Source organism: Diachasma alloeum, unplaced genomic scaffold, assembly GCF_001412515.2.
Source record: "Diachasma alloeum isolate Michigan unplaced genomic scaffold, Dall2.0 Dall_scaffold_00183, whole genome shotgun sequence".
Lineage (NCBI taxonomy): Eukaryota > Metazoa > Arthropoda > Insecta > Hymenoptera > Braconidae > Diachasma > Diachasma alloeum.
The window spans coordinates 1,082,188-1,101,436 of NW_021680349.1; the positions used below are offsets into that span (position 1 = coordinate 1,082,188).

The following is a 19,249-nucleotide window of genomic DNA, read 5'->3' on the forward strand; positions in this document are numbered from 1 at the left end:
CCCCCCCCCCCAACGCCGCCCCTCGCCCTCCCTCACCCTTTTCCAACCGAGAGACACCCAAACCGTTTGGATTATCACCATTGAAAATGCAACCGAAGCCTCCCAGTGTTCGAATGCAGCGGCGCTTGAACGCGATACCGTCACGTTAAACCGGTAGTTTAGCCCTCCTTGTCATATTCATTGATTGTAGGAACCGAAAACATTGTTTCGATATTTTTTTTTGTATTCCGCCCTTTTCCGGGCGTTTTATCGAACGCTCAACATATGTTTCGACGGCACTACGGGGACAGAAAAATGCAGGACTATTTTTGCACTCGAATGCAATGAATTGTATTCTTGAATTATAATTTTAAAAGGTAGATTTCACTGCACCATTATTACGTGAATTGTTGAGACGATTTTTTGAAATGTCGAATTCCGATACCTCAGGAAGAAATTGATTTAGATAGAATTTTTGTATTGGGTGTACTATTTCCTAATTATAGGAATAAATTTTCATTATTTTTTAGACAATTACACATTAAATAAATTGGATTGCACTGTATAAATACTTGGAACTTGGAATAATTAAGTTATAAGCTTCAAATAATAGACAAAACCATGGAATCCATTTCGTTTGGATTAAGTCGGGTTCAATTCAGTAGTGAAGCGGTAAAACGATTTAAGTCGACTTATCTCCCAGTTGAGTTTTTGAGAAATATTTCCGAATCTAAGGGAGATGGCGAAATTTTCGTGATTACATTTATTGTAGCTCTCAATCGGCTCTACAAAAAACGTTATAACAAAAATTTCGCTATCTCCCTTAGATTCCGAGATATCCATTGAAAACTGGTCAATGGTCAAAATTGACTTGTACCGTTTTAACACTTCACTACTGAATTGTTCTCGTACTGAATTGTTCTTCGTTCCGGTTTTATCAAGTGGATGTTATTGAATATTGGATATCTTTGTCCAATAAACACTTATAATTTCCATGAAACAAATGATAATTTCAAGAGGAAACTACAATTTTCTTGTAAAAAACTGTGTTATTGGCAGAACTAAATAATTTCAAGGAGACAATTTGTTTTAGGGAAAAAATATTCTTTCCTCATTAATGTATTCTTTCTGCGGCATAAATCTATAAGTTCTCTCAGATCAAATGATTGTCGTACAATAGATTATATTCTTTTCTTTGAACAGTTGATCTCAACAAAATTTTAATTTTCCTGAAAGATATTAAATTTAAAGTTTTTCGGGCGAGCTAATTTATTCTCTCCATGTGAAAAAATGAAAGAAAACTCCCGAAAAAATTGTCTCCAATTCCTCCACCTCTATTTTCACAGGCAAAAACACATGTCGATGAGAAACAAAAACACCCGAGAATTGAAAATATTTAGTTTCAAAGAGAGTAGATATTAAATGTGCTCTCTCGGTGTGACAAAACGAAACAATTGAACTGGAAACGAGTTTAGAGAGGTTTGCCAGAGGATGAGGGCCTCGAGTGAGAAGAGGTATAGGCAGCGTAAAGCGCCCCCACGGGACGCCCTCGTGTGGCTAAATTGGTGGCAGTATATTACCGCTTGGGAGTCCGCATTTAATTTGAATATAATCGTGAAAGGAGATCTCAGACCAAGTGAGTGAGAGAGTTCCACCTAGTGCTTGAGTTTACTCCTAAGTATACAACTACGTACGGCATTGAGTATATTTATATGCATGTGTATTTGGTGGGGGTGTTGTTACACTTTGGTAAATGCGTGACGGTGACGCGAACGGAAGTCACCCGGAGGGACACCGGATGCAGAATGGCCGACGGTCAGCCCCCAGCGCGCCTGAACTCCTCAAGTTTACATTGTTTTGCAAAAATAGCAGAGGAAAAAAGTTGCACTAAGGCTGCTTTTAATCCTGACATTTAAATACTCGAAATTCATTCGCATTATTATTTTTGGTCAGTTTTCAATAAATATCTCGGAATCTAAGACCGCTAGCAAAATTTTTATTAGAACCTTTTTTGTAGAGAAAATTGGGAGCAACAAAAAAGGTTTATACGAAAAGTCCACTATCTCCCTTTGATTCGGAGATATTCCTCGAAAACTCAGCTGACTTATCTCAATCGCATCATTTGACTGGGAGAAATTTAACGTTCAAAGCGGCCGGTTTCACCCCACTCTCCACTCTGATAATCATATATTTATTGCAACATTCATAAATGTTTTACAAATTTTAGAAAACAACACGAACGAAGAAATTTCATAGAAAAACCTATCGACTTCGTTAGAAAATTCTATTGAATTTTCATTGAACTGTTCTATTAGTTTTTGACGGATTCTATTGAAATGTCCAATAGAAAATATTCAGTAGAAAAAGTCAATAGAATTCAATTTTTCTATATAACTTATTCTATTCAGATATTGTCTATAGATTTTCCTCGGCTCAAATTTTCTAAGTTTTTTTGTTTGATTTTCTTGATGAGAAGAAAAGAAAAATAGAATGAAAAAAACACGGAAAATTTGAGTCGAGCAAATTCTATAGAAAATATATGAAAAGAATAAGTTATATAGAAAAATCGAATTCTGTTGACTTTTTCTATTGAATGTTTTCTATTGAACATGTCAATAGAATCAGCCAAAAACTAATAGAAAGTTTAATAGAAATTCAATAGAATTTTCTAAAGAATTCGATAGGTTTTTCTATTAAATTTCTTCGTACGTGAATTTTTGTATATTTTTTTGTCAGGAGGACGTGAAACCCTTACACTTTATGCTCCCACCGAAAGTCGTTGACTTTAATTTCTTTTCCGTTTCTTTTCATACTTTGTTACCATTTTTACGTTGTATGTTTTCCCATTGCACGGAAGCCCCACTAATTTTTCCCCATAAAAGCACCCGAGATGAAGAACAAAAAAAGTCGACGAGAAAAAGGATAACTCCACAAGAAGTGCGTTACTATTGCAACCTACGGTTTTTTGTAAGTGTATGATTAAACAACTTCAGGTGTTTTATGCTCGAGCTTCAAGAGCCTTCGATCGCGTGACCCCAACGGCCATATCCGTTTCCTGGCTGTGGGCAACCCTCATAGCCGGTCAACCACCACTTTTACCTCTTGGGGATGAAGAAAGCCCTTGAAGCCCAATGGGCTCGAAAAATGGATAACGATCTTAACGAAAAGAAATGCACCTTCGACGTTTCGGTTAGCTAAGGCCTGTACTTTGTATCCATACAATCTTTTTTGCATGAAGTTTCAGGCGATTTAATTATCACGTGCCACTGGGAGGCTCTTAATTTATGCGAAAGGTCACGAAAATGTCGTGAACGTGACATTAAAATGTCAGAGTTTACGGAAAGACTAATGTTTTAGCGGTGAGAATGGAAAATTCAGGTGAGATTTTATTTTTCGTTTTACGCAGAGAAAAAAAAATTCGTTTTCGGGGACAAGTCACTGATTTTCAGGAATTCATCCCTAGTTATTAGAGATTCACGAACGGGGAAGTAAAATTTTGATTTTTAGGAATATGTCACCCATTTCTAGAGACATGTCAGTGATTTTCAGGAATTTATTCCGAATTATTAGGGGTTTGCGATTGTGGAATTCAGTGAGTGCAAAATTCTGAAATTCTGTGATTCCGGAATTCTGTGATTTAGTCGCCAATTTTCACGGACTCATCTATAATTTTTGGCGATCAAGCATTAAATTTCAGTGATAAAAATCATTAATGATCAAGGTCATTATAGTTATTGTTCAGTATCAGTAATACTTGATGATCGATTCCTGAAAATCAGTGACATGTTCGTGAAAATGAGGCAAATGTTCCTGGAAATGAAAAAAAAATTCTCTGAGTAACAATTCCACATTTTGCTCCACCTGACAACTGGCAACACTTCAACTTATCTCACTCCTCCATTTCCCTCTCGAACTCAGACATTCGTATAATGTGTGCTACTCAAGATCTCGCATCTCGAGCCCGACTATATCTGGCAAGTATAATTGACGGACGGGCGTTGAGGCGAAAGTCAGAGTTTCACTCCCCCAACTGTTGGCAACTTGGGTATAAGAGAGTTGAATGAGTTACACGTCAGATGCAAATCATCTTTCCTAATTTAACGGAAAACATTGCGAGTAATTCTAGTGAGAATATTTGATATCAAGGGGAATAAATTAATCTTCTAACCTCAAGCAAAGCATCGCCAACCTATTCTGCCATTGTTCTCTTATGATTGCTTTATTATTCTTGTACACAGAAATGAAGTTTCTAGTTGAAAAAAATCGGAATTGGAGGGAAACTCCGGATTACACTACAGTGTTGATAATTTTTGGCTGGAATTCCAGGTCTATTTTTTAAAAATAATTTAATCTGCGATAGGTTTACTGGAAATTGTAAGGAATTTCGTCACTGGAAATTCACAATTCAGTGAACAGATCAATGGAAATTATATTCCTCATCAATTATTTCATGAAAATTGTAAACATATCCTTAAATTTGCAATTCTTGTCTTTCGGCTACTGAAAAGATTGGAATTCCATTGCATTTTTAATTAAATTCGACATGCCATGAGTTTTCTCCCCTAAATAGAATTCAATAAGTGCAAATATAAATAATTAATAATAATTTGAAAGTCCAAATATCGTCTTAAAAATGAATTCTCACCTGTTCATAAAATTTACACTTTCCAACAGTGAAAGAGAATTTCAGAAATTCTGTATCAACTGTACTTAAACAAATTGTGTCTTATTCATTTCAAGACAATCTTATTTCTGAAATTCAGCACATTTGAGTTATTGAATTGACATTGTCTTCGGAAAGTATCTTCACACTGATAGAGAATTACTCTTGAAATTTCAAGTGAAAAAGCTTGGAATTTTTAACAACGACAAAGTTACATGAAATTTCTGTATATTTCTTCATTGACGAGTCAGTTAATTTCTTGGATATTCGAGTAGTTCTCGATTTTCAGGTCCACACGGCGCTGAAAAACCTTGAAAATTTGGAAAATTCAGGCAACATTTCTTCTGAATTCTCAATCTATTGAAAATTGAATTGTATGCGATGTTCAATTTTTACAATGAGTTTGGAAATTCAAGCTTTCATTGAAAAATCAATGACTGTTTAACATGAAAAATCCAATTTTCTTGAATTTTCAAGACGAATAAGAAATTTAGTGAACATTTTCATTTGAAATTGAACTCAACCTCCCAACATCCAAAATTCAGATGCCGCTGTGACTGAAATTTCAAAAAATGTCTAACAGTGCATTATGAAAATGTTAATGATCGTCTGCTCTAAAAGCCTCACTTTCCCTGAATTCCAAAACGAATACGAAATTTCACAGACGACTTCATGGCAAATTGAATCCAAAATGGCAGAATTTCAAATCCAAACACCTGTTTCTCAAATTAATAAAAATTCCTCATCTCCGTGCACCCTACCTGTGATTACACTGTTGACAAGCGAAGCACTCGAGATGATAGACATTGGCCCTAGCCCTCATGACCATTTCAAACGCCGGAATAACTTTGGAGCAAGCAGCGCAATATCCAGTGTTGCCGAACAATCTGCAAAAACATTCAATTTCATTTGCTGAGACAACAATAACCAATAAACTGGCACACACGAGGGGATGACAATGCCCTAATGTTCTCTTCAAATATTGGGGCTATTAATAAAGGCCACAGCTCCAATAGTCCCCAACTCACAATGCCACCTGCGTGTATTCCCTCGGGAGTTTCGTAATCTCAACACACTTTATTTACTCACCAACCGGTGGTATTCCGTTCACTTCCATTTTCATGCAGAAATACCATTCATAAAACACCCTACATACTCGCATTATATCATTCACATTGGTAGAGCAAATCATCTCGGAGTTTGCGTTGGCATTCAATAAAGCAAACTCGTCTGTTAAATTCGATTTGGCGATATCATATTTGCGGGTTATTGGATGTGTTTTTTTTGTCTCGTACGAGTTTATTGGTTTTTACTGACTCACCTGAGGTAATCGCGCTTACAGAGGATCAGATTGGCTTTTGTGTAGAGGGTTGAGCCTACTTCACCGAGTCTGCAGTCGCAGCAGCCGCATTTCAAGCAGTCTTCGTGCCAGAACATGTCTAGGGCTTTCAGGAGGTATCTGGTGAAGCGGAAAATGTCGTTATTCATTGGAACATGATTATTCGGAGCGGTTTGGTGAGTTATTTTTTTGAGGAGGTTGTGCTTCGAATTTGATTGCAGCAAATTGGATACACAATGTTTTGCGGTGAATTGGAAGTAAAATTATTTCGATAATTGGAATTTAGTTCAATTATTCTATGAAAATTAAGAAGAATTAAAGAGCTTCAGGAAAATATCTTCAAGTATTTGAAAATTTAATTTAGTAAATTGTTACTGAATATTAATTTTTTGATTGATTATTCCCTTCGGCTGTATTTCCCAGTGGACTGGGAGGAGAATTATTTCCAGAATTTTGGATAATTCTCAATTTGTACTCTAGTTGTCATGGACCCAAATATCAGGGAAAGTATCCCAGGCAATACGACAAAGTCTAAGGACGTCATGTAGAATATATTTTGAGACACATTTATTTATCATAATTCAGTAGCGAAGTGGTAAAAGGAGATGAGTCAATTTTGACTATTGACCAGTTTTCAATCAATATCTCAAAATCTAAGGGAGATAGAAAAATTTTTGTTATAACCTTTTTTGTGGAGCCGATTGAATGCTACAACAAATGTAATTACAAAAATTGCGCTATCTCCCTTAGATTCGGAAATATTTCTCAACAATTCAACTGGGGGATAAGGCGACTTATCTCCGTTTACCACTTCACTACTGAATTGTATTTTCACTTCCTCGTACCCAAATGTGAAGCAATAGGTCTAATTTCCCCATTTCTAATTGTCTTTTACACTGAAAACATGAACTTTTGAATGAAGATTTCCGCCAAAACGTCAAATATTGCATTCCATAGGTTGAAATTCGGACGGGAAAAATCATTCATATAAAAATAATCCACTGAAGACGATAGGTTCTTTATTCTGAGTAATTTTCGGCCATCAGGAATTTCTATTCTGGATTTAACGAATTCTTACGGATATACTCCACCGAGTTTCTTTTTTGATGTATCCTCATGGAATTAAATTATTCCCATCAAGTCGATTTTACATTTCTAAATTCGAAAACGACGGTTTCCACAGTTTTGTGAATAATTAAATGCAGTTGATATATAAATTAAAATGAATTCAACTTGGTGATTTGATTAAATCCTCAGCCCTCGAATAGATATTCTAAGATTCAATTTTTACCTCTCTGTAATTGGTTTTCCACATCCTGCGCACTCCTGTTGAGGAGCCCCATTTTTGCTCGGCTCCGTCTTGCTCACGTCCATCGTCATCTCGCGGTACCTGATGAATAAGTCAGTCGATTAATTATTAGAGAAATGAATTACTTGAAGGGGAGGATAATCGGAAATTCTCGGGCGGGCTTCGCCAATTGTATTAATAGTCATTGGATGGAAAATGAGGGGCGAATAAATCTGGAATGCTGATCTGTCTCAACTGCTAGCGTCAGAATGTGTCTGAATATTGCTTTTATCAAGTTTCAACGGCAGCTGCCGGTATCCGTGGCTTTCTCAGTTTGTCTATGAGTAATTAGAGTTAAGGGGGTAGGGACACTGAGAATTTAACGGCGGTTTAGTGCCATCTGTGTCCGAGTGCGGGGGCGTTCTGTGGTGTGGTCAGAGAGGAGTTTAGAATCGAATTAGTTTTGACCCGTACCATATTCGGATGTGTGGGAGTTTGGGCGAATGGGGTAAACAAAGTCGGGTGCAACTCGATTTTCAGTACTTTTTCACTCGATATCGGGGAAAAAGTGCGACAAAAATAGCGCATTTTTCGCCTTTTGACCGGAAACATTTACTAATCGTGAGTGGAATTTGTGACAAATCTGGAAAATTTATCCCTGCATTTCATCAAAAATTATTCCAGTGAACGTGAATATTTGCTCCGTATTACGTATAATTTTTCTGGAACGCGTTCGGAAAAATTTAATTTTTTTTATCGATCGACTCGTAAAATACCCGCCTCAAACCGGTATTTTTTCATTGAATTACGTCTGCCACAATTTTCTAGGTAATTTTTATCCAACTTTTCTCTTCGTGTAGATTTTTTTGAGAAAAAATATGCGAATTCATGCGAATCAATAGTTTAATTCAACAAAAAATTTGATTCAAACGTCTGGGTAACGCGTCTGCTGCTCTAACCACTGCATTCACTATTTAAATTGTCACCGTATTGTGTTTGAATTTCAATGTCTCAGATTTATTCCTGTAGGGGAGGTTGGGGTAAAACGGACACTTTTGACTTTTTTTCAAATGTTAATGAAGGGGTGAAATGTTGATGAAATTTAATAATTTTTCTTTCAATACAAAGAACAATTCCTTCCCTTTGTGACGAGGCTAAACTGAGCTCAATTGATAAATTTGTTTCTGAGTTCTGAATAATTTAAAAAAAGTCTCAAGTGTCCATTTTATCCCACCCTCCCCTCCTGTTAAAGAAATTTATCTGAATTTTCCGAAAAAATATCTTGAATTTGATTCAAGGGCGAAAATTCTCAGAAAATTCAAGTAAAGTCCCAATTGTTAGCGGCAGGAAGACCAAAATTCAACAATTTACATGAATTTTCAAGTAAAAATGAATATTTAGTGCCAAATTCCCTCGAATTTTCTGGGAAATCATTTAAAATTCTTGTAATTCCAGGAATTTTAAAGAAATTGCCTGAAAATTCAAAAAAAATCTGAAATTCAAGGAGAGATTTCTCTGATTTTTCCTGAATTTTTATCCCTTTTCCCGCAAATAATTAAACTTCAGTTTACAAATTTCAACTACAAAGTTCCTTGAAATTTCACTGGAAATGTTATTTATTAGAAATTTTCAATACTGTCACTGGAAACTTCAGTAGAAAATGTTTAACATTTGCATCTCTCCCTTTTTATTGAATTCTACATGAGGTGAAATTGTTTTTAATATTAATCATTTACGTTGAATAATTCATGTCGAAAATTGAAAACATGTACTTCCTGAGAATTTCAACGGACAATAGACCAGATTTTAGTGCTTTTAGATTTAGTTCTGTTTGCGATTCCTCCAACACTGTAGTGTGGCCACTGAACTTTGATTATGAGCAAAGTTGTCGTTTTATTGCACGAACATCCTGGACAATATTAACCAGTGTTTAATATCTTCCTGAAACCCAAGTTTCGTGCAAACAAATCTACCCGAAGCCCTTTGATCCGGATATTAAACTCAGACCTGCATTTATTTCAATTCATATAGGAATGACGGCACGAAAATACGCAAATTCCAGGTGAAAAAAAGGGTCAGTCGGCAATAACTTCAGACGCGATGTGGATTTTAAACGAGTCCATCTCGGATACTGAAGACTCAACCGTCGGAATCTGACCGCAGGAATTCCTGCGGGCAGTCCTCCGCGGCGTACGAGAACCCTCTCTCGACTCTAGGGTCAAAACCTACCTACCCCTTTAGACTCGATTTTCACTTTGTTCATGTACTTTCAGTTACCACAGAACGAATCGTTGTGGTTGTACAAAAGCTTTGTCCTTTATAACTATGAAATTTAGTACGAAAGTAACTCTTAAAATGGGTGGAATAAATAACTTGGAATTCAGTGCAAACTTCACAGGGAAAATACTAAAGAAAACGGGTTTTCTTTACGCTATTAATATTTTTTGACTGAAAATTCTGGAATTGTTTTGGAAACTCTTATCAAATGACGGTGTTGAGCGAATTTGACGGTATTTTGTGATTGGAAATTCACAATTGATGGGTAAATTAAGGGAGACAGTACATTTTAGTTCAAATATTCCATAAAAATTCACAGAAATGAAGAATATTCTTTAGCGATTAAAATTTTTTAGCCGAAAATTACGGTACAATTCTTGGAAATTTTTATGAAATGACGGTTTTACTGGAATTTGAAGGAATTTTGTCATTGGAAATTCACAATTGATGGAAAAATTAATGTAAATGATTAATTTTAGTTTAAATATTCCGTAAAAGTCAATCCAAATCAACAATATTTATGTTTTGATTAATTATGTCAGAATTGCTTTAAATGTTTTAACAATCCGGGGATTACGACCGAAAGTTCAAGTAAGTTGGGAAATTTGTGTCTTCTTGTTATTCATACAATTGGAATTCCATCGAATTGTTCAGGGAAATTCAATGAAGCACTGTTAAACATTTTCCCTTGAAATTTCCGGTAAGCGTCTTGGAAATTTCTAACAAGTAACATAATTTCATGAAAAAATCCAAGAGAACTGAAAATTTCTATTTAATTATTCGGAGAAAACGAATCTAAAATCAGGAAAATTCAGGCAATCTCTCCTTGAATTCCAGATTGCTCTGAATTTCCACCGAATGGTTTCAAAATTTCTGGGATTCCAAGAATTTTAAAGGAATTCCCTGAAAATTCATGTAATTTCTCGAATTTCCGTTTTCCTGCCGCTAAAAAATTAGGACTTTATGCAAATTTTCAGAGAAACTCGAAATTCCATTGACTTTCTTCCCTTAAATTCACGGTCTTTTCCTGAAAAATTCAGGTAAATTTTTTCAATAATGTGTATAGAGTTCATGAATTAATTTTCCGTCAACACCCACCCCAATTAATCCAAATAAAATGAATAGTTTCGAGTCTCTGTTCCTGCCAGTTTAAAAAACCCAGCAACATCATATTTCCAAATGAATTTAATCGAAAGTAAATGCTCGCCGGTGCAGGCTGATGGTTCAAGGCGACTCCATAATAACCAAGAGAGAATGGAACGAGATAGGCAGTTACTGAGGGTAGTTGGGAATGGCACTACATACGGAAGTGGTTCGCATCGTTGGCAATTCGTCCATCGGCCACGTGATCCGATCATCTACGGCCCCTGATCCTCAAAGCAACGTTAATTCGATTAGTCACGCTGCGCGTTCATCAACCACTAACCACTGTATATTGCCGCAGTGTAACCGATATATACATTATCCCTAGCACTTTCCAGAGACCCTCTTCCCGTGACCCGATGAGACAATGCAAAATTTCTCGATCAAATAAACACTGAGATTTCAATTATGAGTGATAGAAAATTTTGCGGGTGGAGTCTGGGGAAAAGTGAGAATTTCTTGAGACGCATTCGGATGAATCTGAGAGCTGCAGCGCCGGCTCTCTGCAGCCACCTGAGGCCCCGCCCCAACGTGGAGGCACCACCCTCCGGGCTATCATCTCCTAGAACCTCCTAGGAGACTCGGGAAATTAAAAAAATGAGACTGCGGGACTACGCCCACTCGCGAGGAGGAAAACAATAGATCGACGCAGATAGACTCCAAGATTTTGCTCTTATTTTTTTGGGAGGATTGAGGGCATCCATCGAGTGAGGGTTGGGTTAATCCTAGCATTGATTCTGTTTTTTTGTGAGATAATGAAGAATAGGATGTCAAAAATTTTTGGATAAAAATTTCGGGATAATTAAGGACTTTTTTTTATTTTTATTTTGCTATTAATTTAAGGAATTTTTACATTGAGAATTTACATTTTTCAGTGTCAGTTCCATTATTTCATGGAAAAAATGAGACAGTGGATGTAGGCCTAATAGGTCGAGGCAGCTAGTCTCCAAGGTTATCCTTATCTCGCCCTATTTTTGGGGAGGGGGGTGAGGACATTCATTGGGGAAGGGTTGTGCTGATCCTAGCATTGATTATGCTCCATATTTTTTGTGTGAGATGATAAACAAAAGGATGTCAAAAAGTTTTGAATGAAACTTTGCATATAATTCTTGGTAATGAATAATAGCAATAATATCAATTCTTGGAAATTTTTATTGGGTGAAGGTTTCTCTGAAATTTCAAGGAATTTTGACATTGAGAATTGCCATTTTTCAATGTCAGTTATATTATTTCATGGAAATGATTGTAAATCAGGGAAATTCAGATGAATATGTTCTTAACTTTGGAATTATTCAAATTTCAATTACATGAATTCATTTTTTAATTGAAATTCAAGTATATTGGAAAATTTTTATCTCCCTGATGTTAAAAAATTTGCAATTCCATTGAATTTTTTTATCTTTCAATCGTTTTATACATCTTTCTCACAGAATAGACTTTCTATTTTATTCACAAGTATTTAACGTTTTCCAACGGTTCAAATCAAGCGTCAGACTTTCACAGTTAGAACACTAAAATAATTACAAAATACTCGTTGACCTAAGCTTTGATATCCCACTGAAAATATAAAAATTTCATTCTAATTTGGCAGAAAGACATGTGATTGACTGAATTTCATGAATATCATGCACACTACCGAAGCAAAATACAAAAAACTGTTTTCCTCATTCGGCATGAAATTCGTCAATTTTTCCAATGAAAAAATTTCACTTCAAAAATGTTTCTAATGAAATTCGCAATTCAGGATATTTTTTATCTACTATTCCAACTCATTCCACATCAGCAAGATAATTTCCAAAAAAAATAAGATATGCTCGCCCATCTCTCATTAATTCCCCACTCACCTTCATTTTTTTTAAAACATCCGGTGAGTCCATTAATTAGCAAACGGGGGTAACATTAAGCCCGGCATTAATATACTCAAGCTACAGTGTTTTGTTTTATCCCACAGGAAGGAAGGAAAGCGTAACCGAGTCTGTGCGACATTATATCGAGGGAGGAATGGTTTTTCGTGGAAACAGGGTGAGTTTAATCCTTGGCCTTATCCCTATCCAGAGAATACCGGGGCTGTTTAAATTCACAAAATCGCTCTCCTTCACTCTCTCTCCCGCCCTCGACTCCTCTCCCCCTCCCCCTCCGCCCTCCACCCCTTATCCTCTTTATTCACCAACTGGAGTAGCCACTTTGAAGAAATTAAGGAGATAAGACCGATAACGAGCTTCTCCGCCTCTCCTTTAAAATCCCTTTTCTTTTTGGAATTCCATGAATTCACAGGGTGTTTGGATAATCTGAGGGTGAAAAAGGAAATCTTGAAAATCTTTACGCATTGCCACTGGCTCACTCCACTCCCAGAAAAGTCGTTGGTATGCACGAGCACTCGAACCCTTTTCCTAACTTCTATTCTCGTAACAACGTAATTCTCGCCCTTTTCTGCGGAAGGGAGGGGGCGGGGAGGGGGGATATTTCGCATGAAATAAATCTCGGCGGGGAGGAGGGCAACACTGAAATCCTCGTTTGCTGGGCATTCGGGGAGGCGGCCCTCACTACTAATGGCTGGGTAATTTAAGGGATGTTTTAAGCTCCTGCGAACGTGGTCACACGTGAGACCCACACAAAAACCGTATTACGTGTATAATCGGCCATTAGCATTCGAAATTATGGTGTCTTCGTTTTTTGGGGGGATTCATTTGAATTCTTGATTTTTTGGGAGGGGGGATGTATCAATTGGGGGTGGAAGGTATTCTGTTTGATGGAGGGGGTGATTTAACTCATTTGAAGAATTTTTGAGAATTAATTGAAGAATAATTAAATTTTAATTATTTGTTCCAATAATTTACTATAATTTAATGTTTTTAAATTTTTTAATTGATTATTCTTCATTATTATTGGTATATCATTCATTTCATTTGATTTTAGAATAATTTAAGTTTAATTATTTCATCAAAATCGTGTTTAATTTCATTTTTCTGATGACTTCATTTTGGGATCTTTTGTGATTTCAAGAAAATGTTGAAGCTTATGTCCAGAAAATGATGAGTATTGGAGGGAGGGTATTCTGTTCTATTATGAAAGTCATTTCCAAAATTGAATGAAGAGTGATATTGGAATTGTCATAAACCATGTTCCTTTTTTATGATGATTTGTTTCTTTGATTTTTGTTGATATTGTTTCAACGTGAGGTTGAAGCTAATCTTTCGGAAAATTTCAATGGGAATATTAATTTTAATGGTATTGTTGTCTATGGTTATTGCCCATTAGTATTCGAAATTGTGGTGTCTTCTTTTTTTAAGAGTATCCACGCTAATTCGATTTTAAAATCTCTCACTTTTTTCACTGAAATACTGAAACTGTTAAACGCAAACTGTCTTGCTCAATTACAGAAGTCATTTTGAATGACACTGAAATTCAATGGAGAATTATTCCCAGCGAATTTTCTTTAATCTCATTTTTCTGATGATTCAATTTTGAAGTCTCTCATTTTTCCGCTGAAATGCTGAGGCTATTGAATGCAAAATATCAGATTCAGTTACAGAAGTCATTTTCAAAATTAACGAGGCCTTCACATTATTAAAATTTCTATTGATTCAACTTTTATGAGGATTTCATTCCAATTTTCGTTGTTATTTTTTCTACGAGATGTTAATCTCCCCAAAAATTCAAATGGATACGGGAAATTCTTTTAGGTGATGATACTTGTGGTGCTCAAGGGGTGTGGGGTCATTGGTATTTCCCCCTGGAATGGGCACATACTGAAATAGCGATCGAAAAAGAAAAGAAAAAAATAAGAAAGTGGCATCGGACTGAAATAGTGTTCAGTCAGATGACATTAAAATTAAGTAGAGAATTATTCACAGCGAATTTTCTTTAATCTGATTTTTCTGATGATTCAATTTTGAAATCTCTCATTTTTTCGCGAAAATGCTAAGGCTATTGAATGCAAAATATTCGATTCAATTCCAGAAGTCATTTCCAAAATTAACGAATCCTTCACATCATTCAAATTTCTATTGATTCAAGTTTTATGAGGATTTCATTCCAATTTTTGTTGTTATTTTTTCTACGAGATGTTAATCTCCACAAAAATTCAGATGGACACGGGAAATTCTTTTAGGTGATGATACTTGTGGTGCTCAAGGGGTGTGGGATCATTGGTATCTCCCCCTGGAATGGGCACATACTGAAATAGGGATGGTGTGCAGTCAGATTACGCTAAGCTATGCTCGTACGTGCTCGTACGGAAGTTCGCCATGCCGATCCCATGTATTTCAGAGACTCATCCCCTCCTCCACTGCCCCCTCGTGTATGTACGCAAAATATATTTATTGTTGTTTGTCCAGTGTATATAGTAGTGACGGTGTAAAAAATCGCCACCGACGGCCCACGAAGATGTGAGACATAAATTCAAATGTCTACCTCACTCACCCTTTTTCCCCCTCAGTCTAATTTTTTTTTATGGGTTGAACTAAATGGTAATCGTGGGAAATAAATCAATTTTGGGAATTATTTTATCAGGAAAATAATTACAAGGGGATTGAAAGTTTAGGGATTCGGTCAATCAAAAAGTATTGTTCTGCGTTGGGAATTAAATGATTTTCTTTACAATATTTTTCATTTAATTTATTTCATTTCGTTCATTTGATCCATTTCTACCAATTTTTTTCATCTTGATTTTTTCTACTCGGAAAATGGAACACGAAAGTAATTTGAAGGGACAGTTTTTTTGACGAATTAAAAAGAAAGAGGCAAAATTGTAAATATGAGTATCACTGACGTTAGCCCTTACAGTCCAGTTTGTTTTATAATTTTTCAAAGGAAAAACTATTATCCTCTTGTTGAATGAATTGAATTTAACTGAAAAAATGAATGAAAAAACAAATAATTTTAATTTAATTAGACTGGAGATTTATGATTGCAATTTCTGGTATATGAAATTCTTCTTTCTTCTGGAAATTCTTATCAAGTGACAGTTCTACTGAAATTTCCAGGAATTTTGTGATTGAAAATTCACAATTTGGCGACGAATCAATGGAAACTGTGAATTTTACTTCAATTATCCCATGAAAATTAACAGAAATCTGGAAAATTCATGGAAATATATTTTAGAATTCTCAATCAATTGAAAATTCAACGCCATTTGGTACTGAATATTTCACGTTTACATTGAAAATTCAAGTGAGTTTCAGAATTCTCGTCTTTTTGCTGATCAAAAATTTGAGATTTCATTGAAGTTTCAGTGAAGTTTGAAATTTAACGATATGCCCCCATTTCCAGAATATTTCAATAATCTCATTTATTTCAAGGAAATAATGTCGAAAAAAACCACTTCCCCTCGCGAAATAAACCCAAAGAAAGCACCGCCAAATCGAAAGATCACCGACGTCAGCCCCTAAACTCCCATTTTCGTACGATTAATCGGTAAATGAGACTGGCCGATTGTCATCGATACGCCAGTAGCAGAGTGAACGATTTCGTGCCAGTTGTCAGTGATGCGGGTGACTGTAGCGGCGGGGGGAGACGATGGACGGACGACAAAAGGGCTGTGACTACTGGGGAAACTTTTATCTTCACCCGGATTAATGGACGGATTAAAGTATTTGCGGGTGGGAGGGGGGTACGCCGGCCAATTGGGATGTAGGTGTACCAGAAGAAGGGGGATTAGTACTTGATTGGCTAATTTGTAAGTGTCCCCAGCAGAAACTCACCGAGGATCGATCCCTCGATGTTTGTTGGAGTTAAAATGTTGAGGATTTTTCTCCCATTTTTTCTCCCCCTGTTTTTTTTGTTTTTCATTTGCACGAAGAAATAAATCTCAGGTGGTGGTGTTTGTTCCACTGTAAAGAGGCACTGGGGGGTTGAAGTTGCCAGGGGGTAGGGGGTAAGTTAATGTGCGGCAAGTGCAGGCGGGCTGACCACTCGGCTGATTTACATCGCACAAACCCTAGCCTTTAACCGGAACGACGGCTCGGAGTTGTTGGGAGGGAAAGTGAGAGAGGGTTAGAGTGGTCAACTGAGGGATGTAGCGTGTGATCGAGCCACCGGTTCTCATTAAGCACGCGTATATACGGACGAGTGAACCTAGACTCAAGTGTATGTGTATTGTGTGGACGATATTTGAGCCGATGAAGCGAATTTCAAGAGCTTTCTTTGGACATTGTCGCCGGGGATGAAATTGTTTGTCGTCGATTTTTAATGCACAGGATTTTATTTATTTTCGCTTGATGAATTCTAATTGTATGGGGAGAGAAAAGTTGGATAAAAATTACCTAGAAAATTGTGGCAAATTTCAGTGTAGTGTTAAAAAATTTTGTCTGAATTTTCTGTGCCAAATTCCGGAAATTTTTATCGTGTTCCAATTCCACTGAAATTTCAGGAAATCTTGTCGTTGAAAATTCAGAATTTCGGGGAAAAATCAAACAGAACTGAAAATTCAATGCAATTTGACACTGAATATTCCTATTAGATTGGATATTCAAACAAATTAAGGAATTTTTGTCTTTATGCCCCTTAAAATTTGGGAATTTTACAGAATTTCCAGGGAAACCTGAAATTTCATTTTTTTTCCCCCCTAAATCGCATTCAGTGTCACAGTCCTCAAATTGGTAGTCAATTATCCATCCAATTTCATTTTATTTCTAACAGTGTACGAAAAGTAATCGTGGAACGAAATGGAATTCAATGAAAAAATATGCAAAATGGATGCAAAAATCCTGCACTGTAAAATTTCCCACACCGGTAGGGTTTTCTTTTTTCTTACACCCATCTGAAGATTGTGGGGACGTATGGAAGTAAAATTTTATCAAATCCGTTCAGTAATAAAATCATTCTCCGTTGCAGAAAAATTATACGCAATATTGAGCAATCATTCACATTCACTGGGATAATTTCAATTAATATCTCGAAATCCAAGGTAAATGGAAAAATTTTTGTTATATCTTTTTTATAGCAATCAATTCGCTCTACAAAAAAGGTTTTCACGAAAATTTCGCTATCTCCCTTGAATTCGAAGCTACTCCTTGAAAACCAAGCTAAGAGCCAAGTCGACGTAAATCATTTTCTCGTTTCGCTAAATTAATGATTAATGTCCCTGGAAATTAATGACAAATTCTTGAAAATCAGTGACATGTTCCTAAAACTTAACATTTAGTCTCCATTCAACAATTTCCCTCCCTTTTCAATAAAACCCCTCAACCCTCAATTTCATCAACTTCAAAATTTCTACTTCCCCTGAAAAAACCCGAAGACAATGAATTTTGTTCTCCATCTCTTCTCAAAAACACAATGGCCCCTTTGAACATTGAAAAAAGAGTTATCTCCACGTCTCTGTGGCTTCCTGAAGTCCCACACGAGGGAGTGAAAGTCACCCAAAATATTAATCCCAACCCTCATCCCTAGAACCGAGGGCTGAAATCCCATCCACTGATGACGAGGGGTTGATTTTCGGTGGAAAAAACGTGTATTTTCGCGCCTCATTCGATCCCCAAACATTACTTCTCTGTTGAAATTTAGGCGAAATGATTTCGAGTGCAATTGAGAGGGGATAGGAGAGGAATGAAAGAACAGTTGGACTTGTCCAGACGTTTGGCGTGTCCGGTTTCCTGTACTCCTTACAAAACGCAGACAGTGCGGCAGGACAAAACCGGTGGTTGACGGACCAGGTCCAAGATAAGGACCCATTCATAACAAAAGACAAAACGCGACTGGACCACCCAACCACCCACGCCATTTCGAGTGCAGTCTGGCGAAGTGAACAATGGTAATGGCTAACTTTTATTATCAATACCGAAAGGTACGCGGGTTTATGCAGCTCTCATTGACCGGTTTTTAGTGCAAATTTTTTCATCAATTTTTAAATACTCGGCTTTGAAGTTTTGAAATAATCCTTCGGGAGGGGGCGGAATGCCTTTGCATTCATATTGGAATAGTTACAGGAGAACACTTCGCCAGGTGTTTTCTCAAGTAATTTCAATAATGATTTAATTAGCATTCCCTTCGGGGGATGCTCCTGGCAAGCATCGCGCAGGAATGTTTATTAATTACTTGATTTTTACCCTTCGTTCATGGGGCTTTTAGTTTTGAAAAATATCATTTGAGAATTTTACAGGCGTGGATGGTATAATAGTGAAAATTATCTTCCAGCAATAATTTTGTAGGTTTTTAGGTACAGATGAATATGAAATAAATTCGTCTGGATGGCATTTCGCTTTTGATTCAAGGGAGAAAATCCCGCGATAGTCAGAATTCGAGGGAGATGGACCGCCTTTAAGGATATCCAATTTGGTGGAGACACTATAGATTTAATAATTTTCAATCATCAAATTTGTCAATAAAATTGCGTGACTAAAATTAGAAAAAGTCTGCAATCTGATTTTTTCAGACATGAAATTGATTTCTGGAAAAATTCTGAATATAAATGAATTTGTTACAATTTCAAACAAATGGTTTTATGGTGGAAAATTCATTGTTTATAAATTATTTGTAGAAAATGCTCGAAATTTTCAAACATTGTAATTTTTCAAAAATTATTTCATCAATCTTCCTCCACAAGTAAACTTTCTATTTT

The 19,249-nt window shown here is 36.3% G+C and overlaps 1 protein-coding gene across 1 annotated transcript in view; it reads right to left on the minus strand.

Moving 5' to 3' along the window:
* LOC107047225 (LIM domain only protein 3) overlaps positions 1 to 7,376 on the minus strand; it is a 38,862-nt gene extending 31,486 nt beyond the window's left edge. Inside the window, exons 1-3 of the mRNA XM_015269978.2 lie at positions 7,273 to 7,376; positions 5,964 to 6,101; positions 5,404 to 5,529 (exon numbers count right to left, since the gene is read on the minus strand). Of these exons, the coding sequence (XP_015125464.1) occupies positions 5,404 to 5,529; positions 5,964 to 6,101; positions 7,273 to 7,361 (353 nt within the window). The 5' untranslated portion in view covers positions 7,362 to 7,376. The remainder of the gene's footprint in view (positions 1 to 5,403; positions 5,530 to 5,963; positions 6,102 to 7,272) is intronic.
* Between the last annotated feature and the right edge of the window lie 11,873 nt (positions 7,377 to 19,249).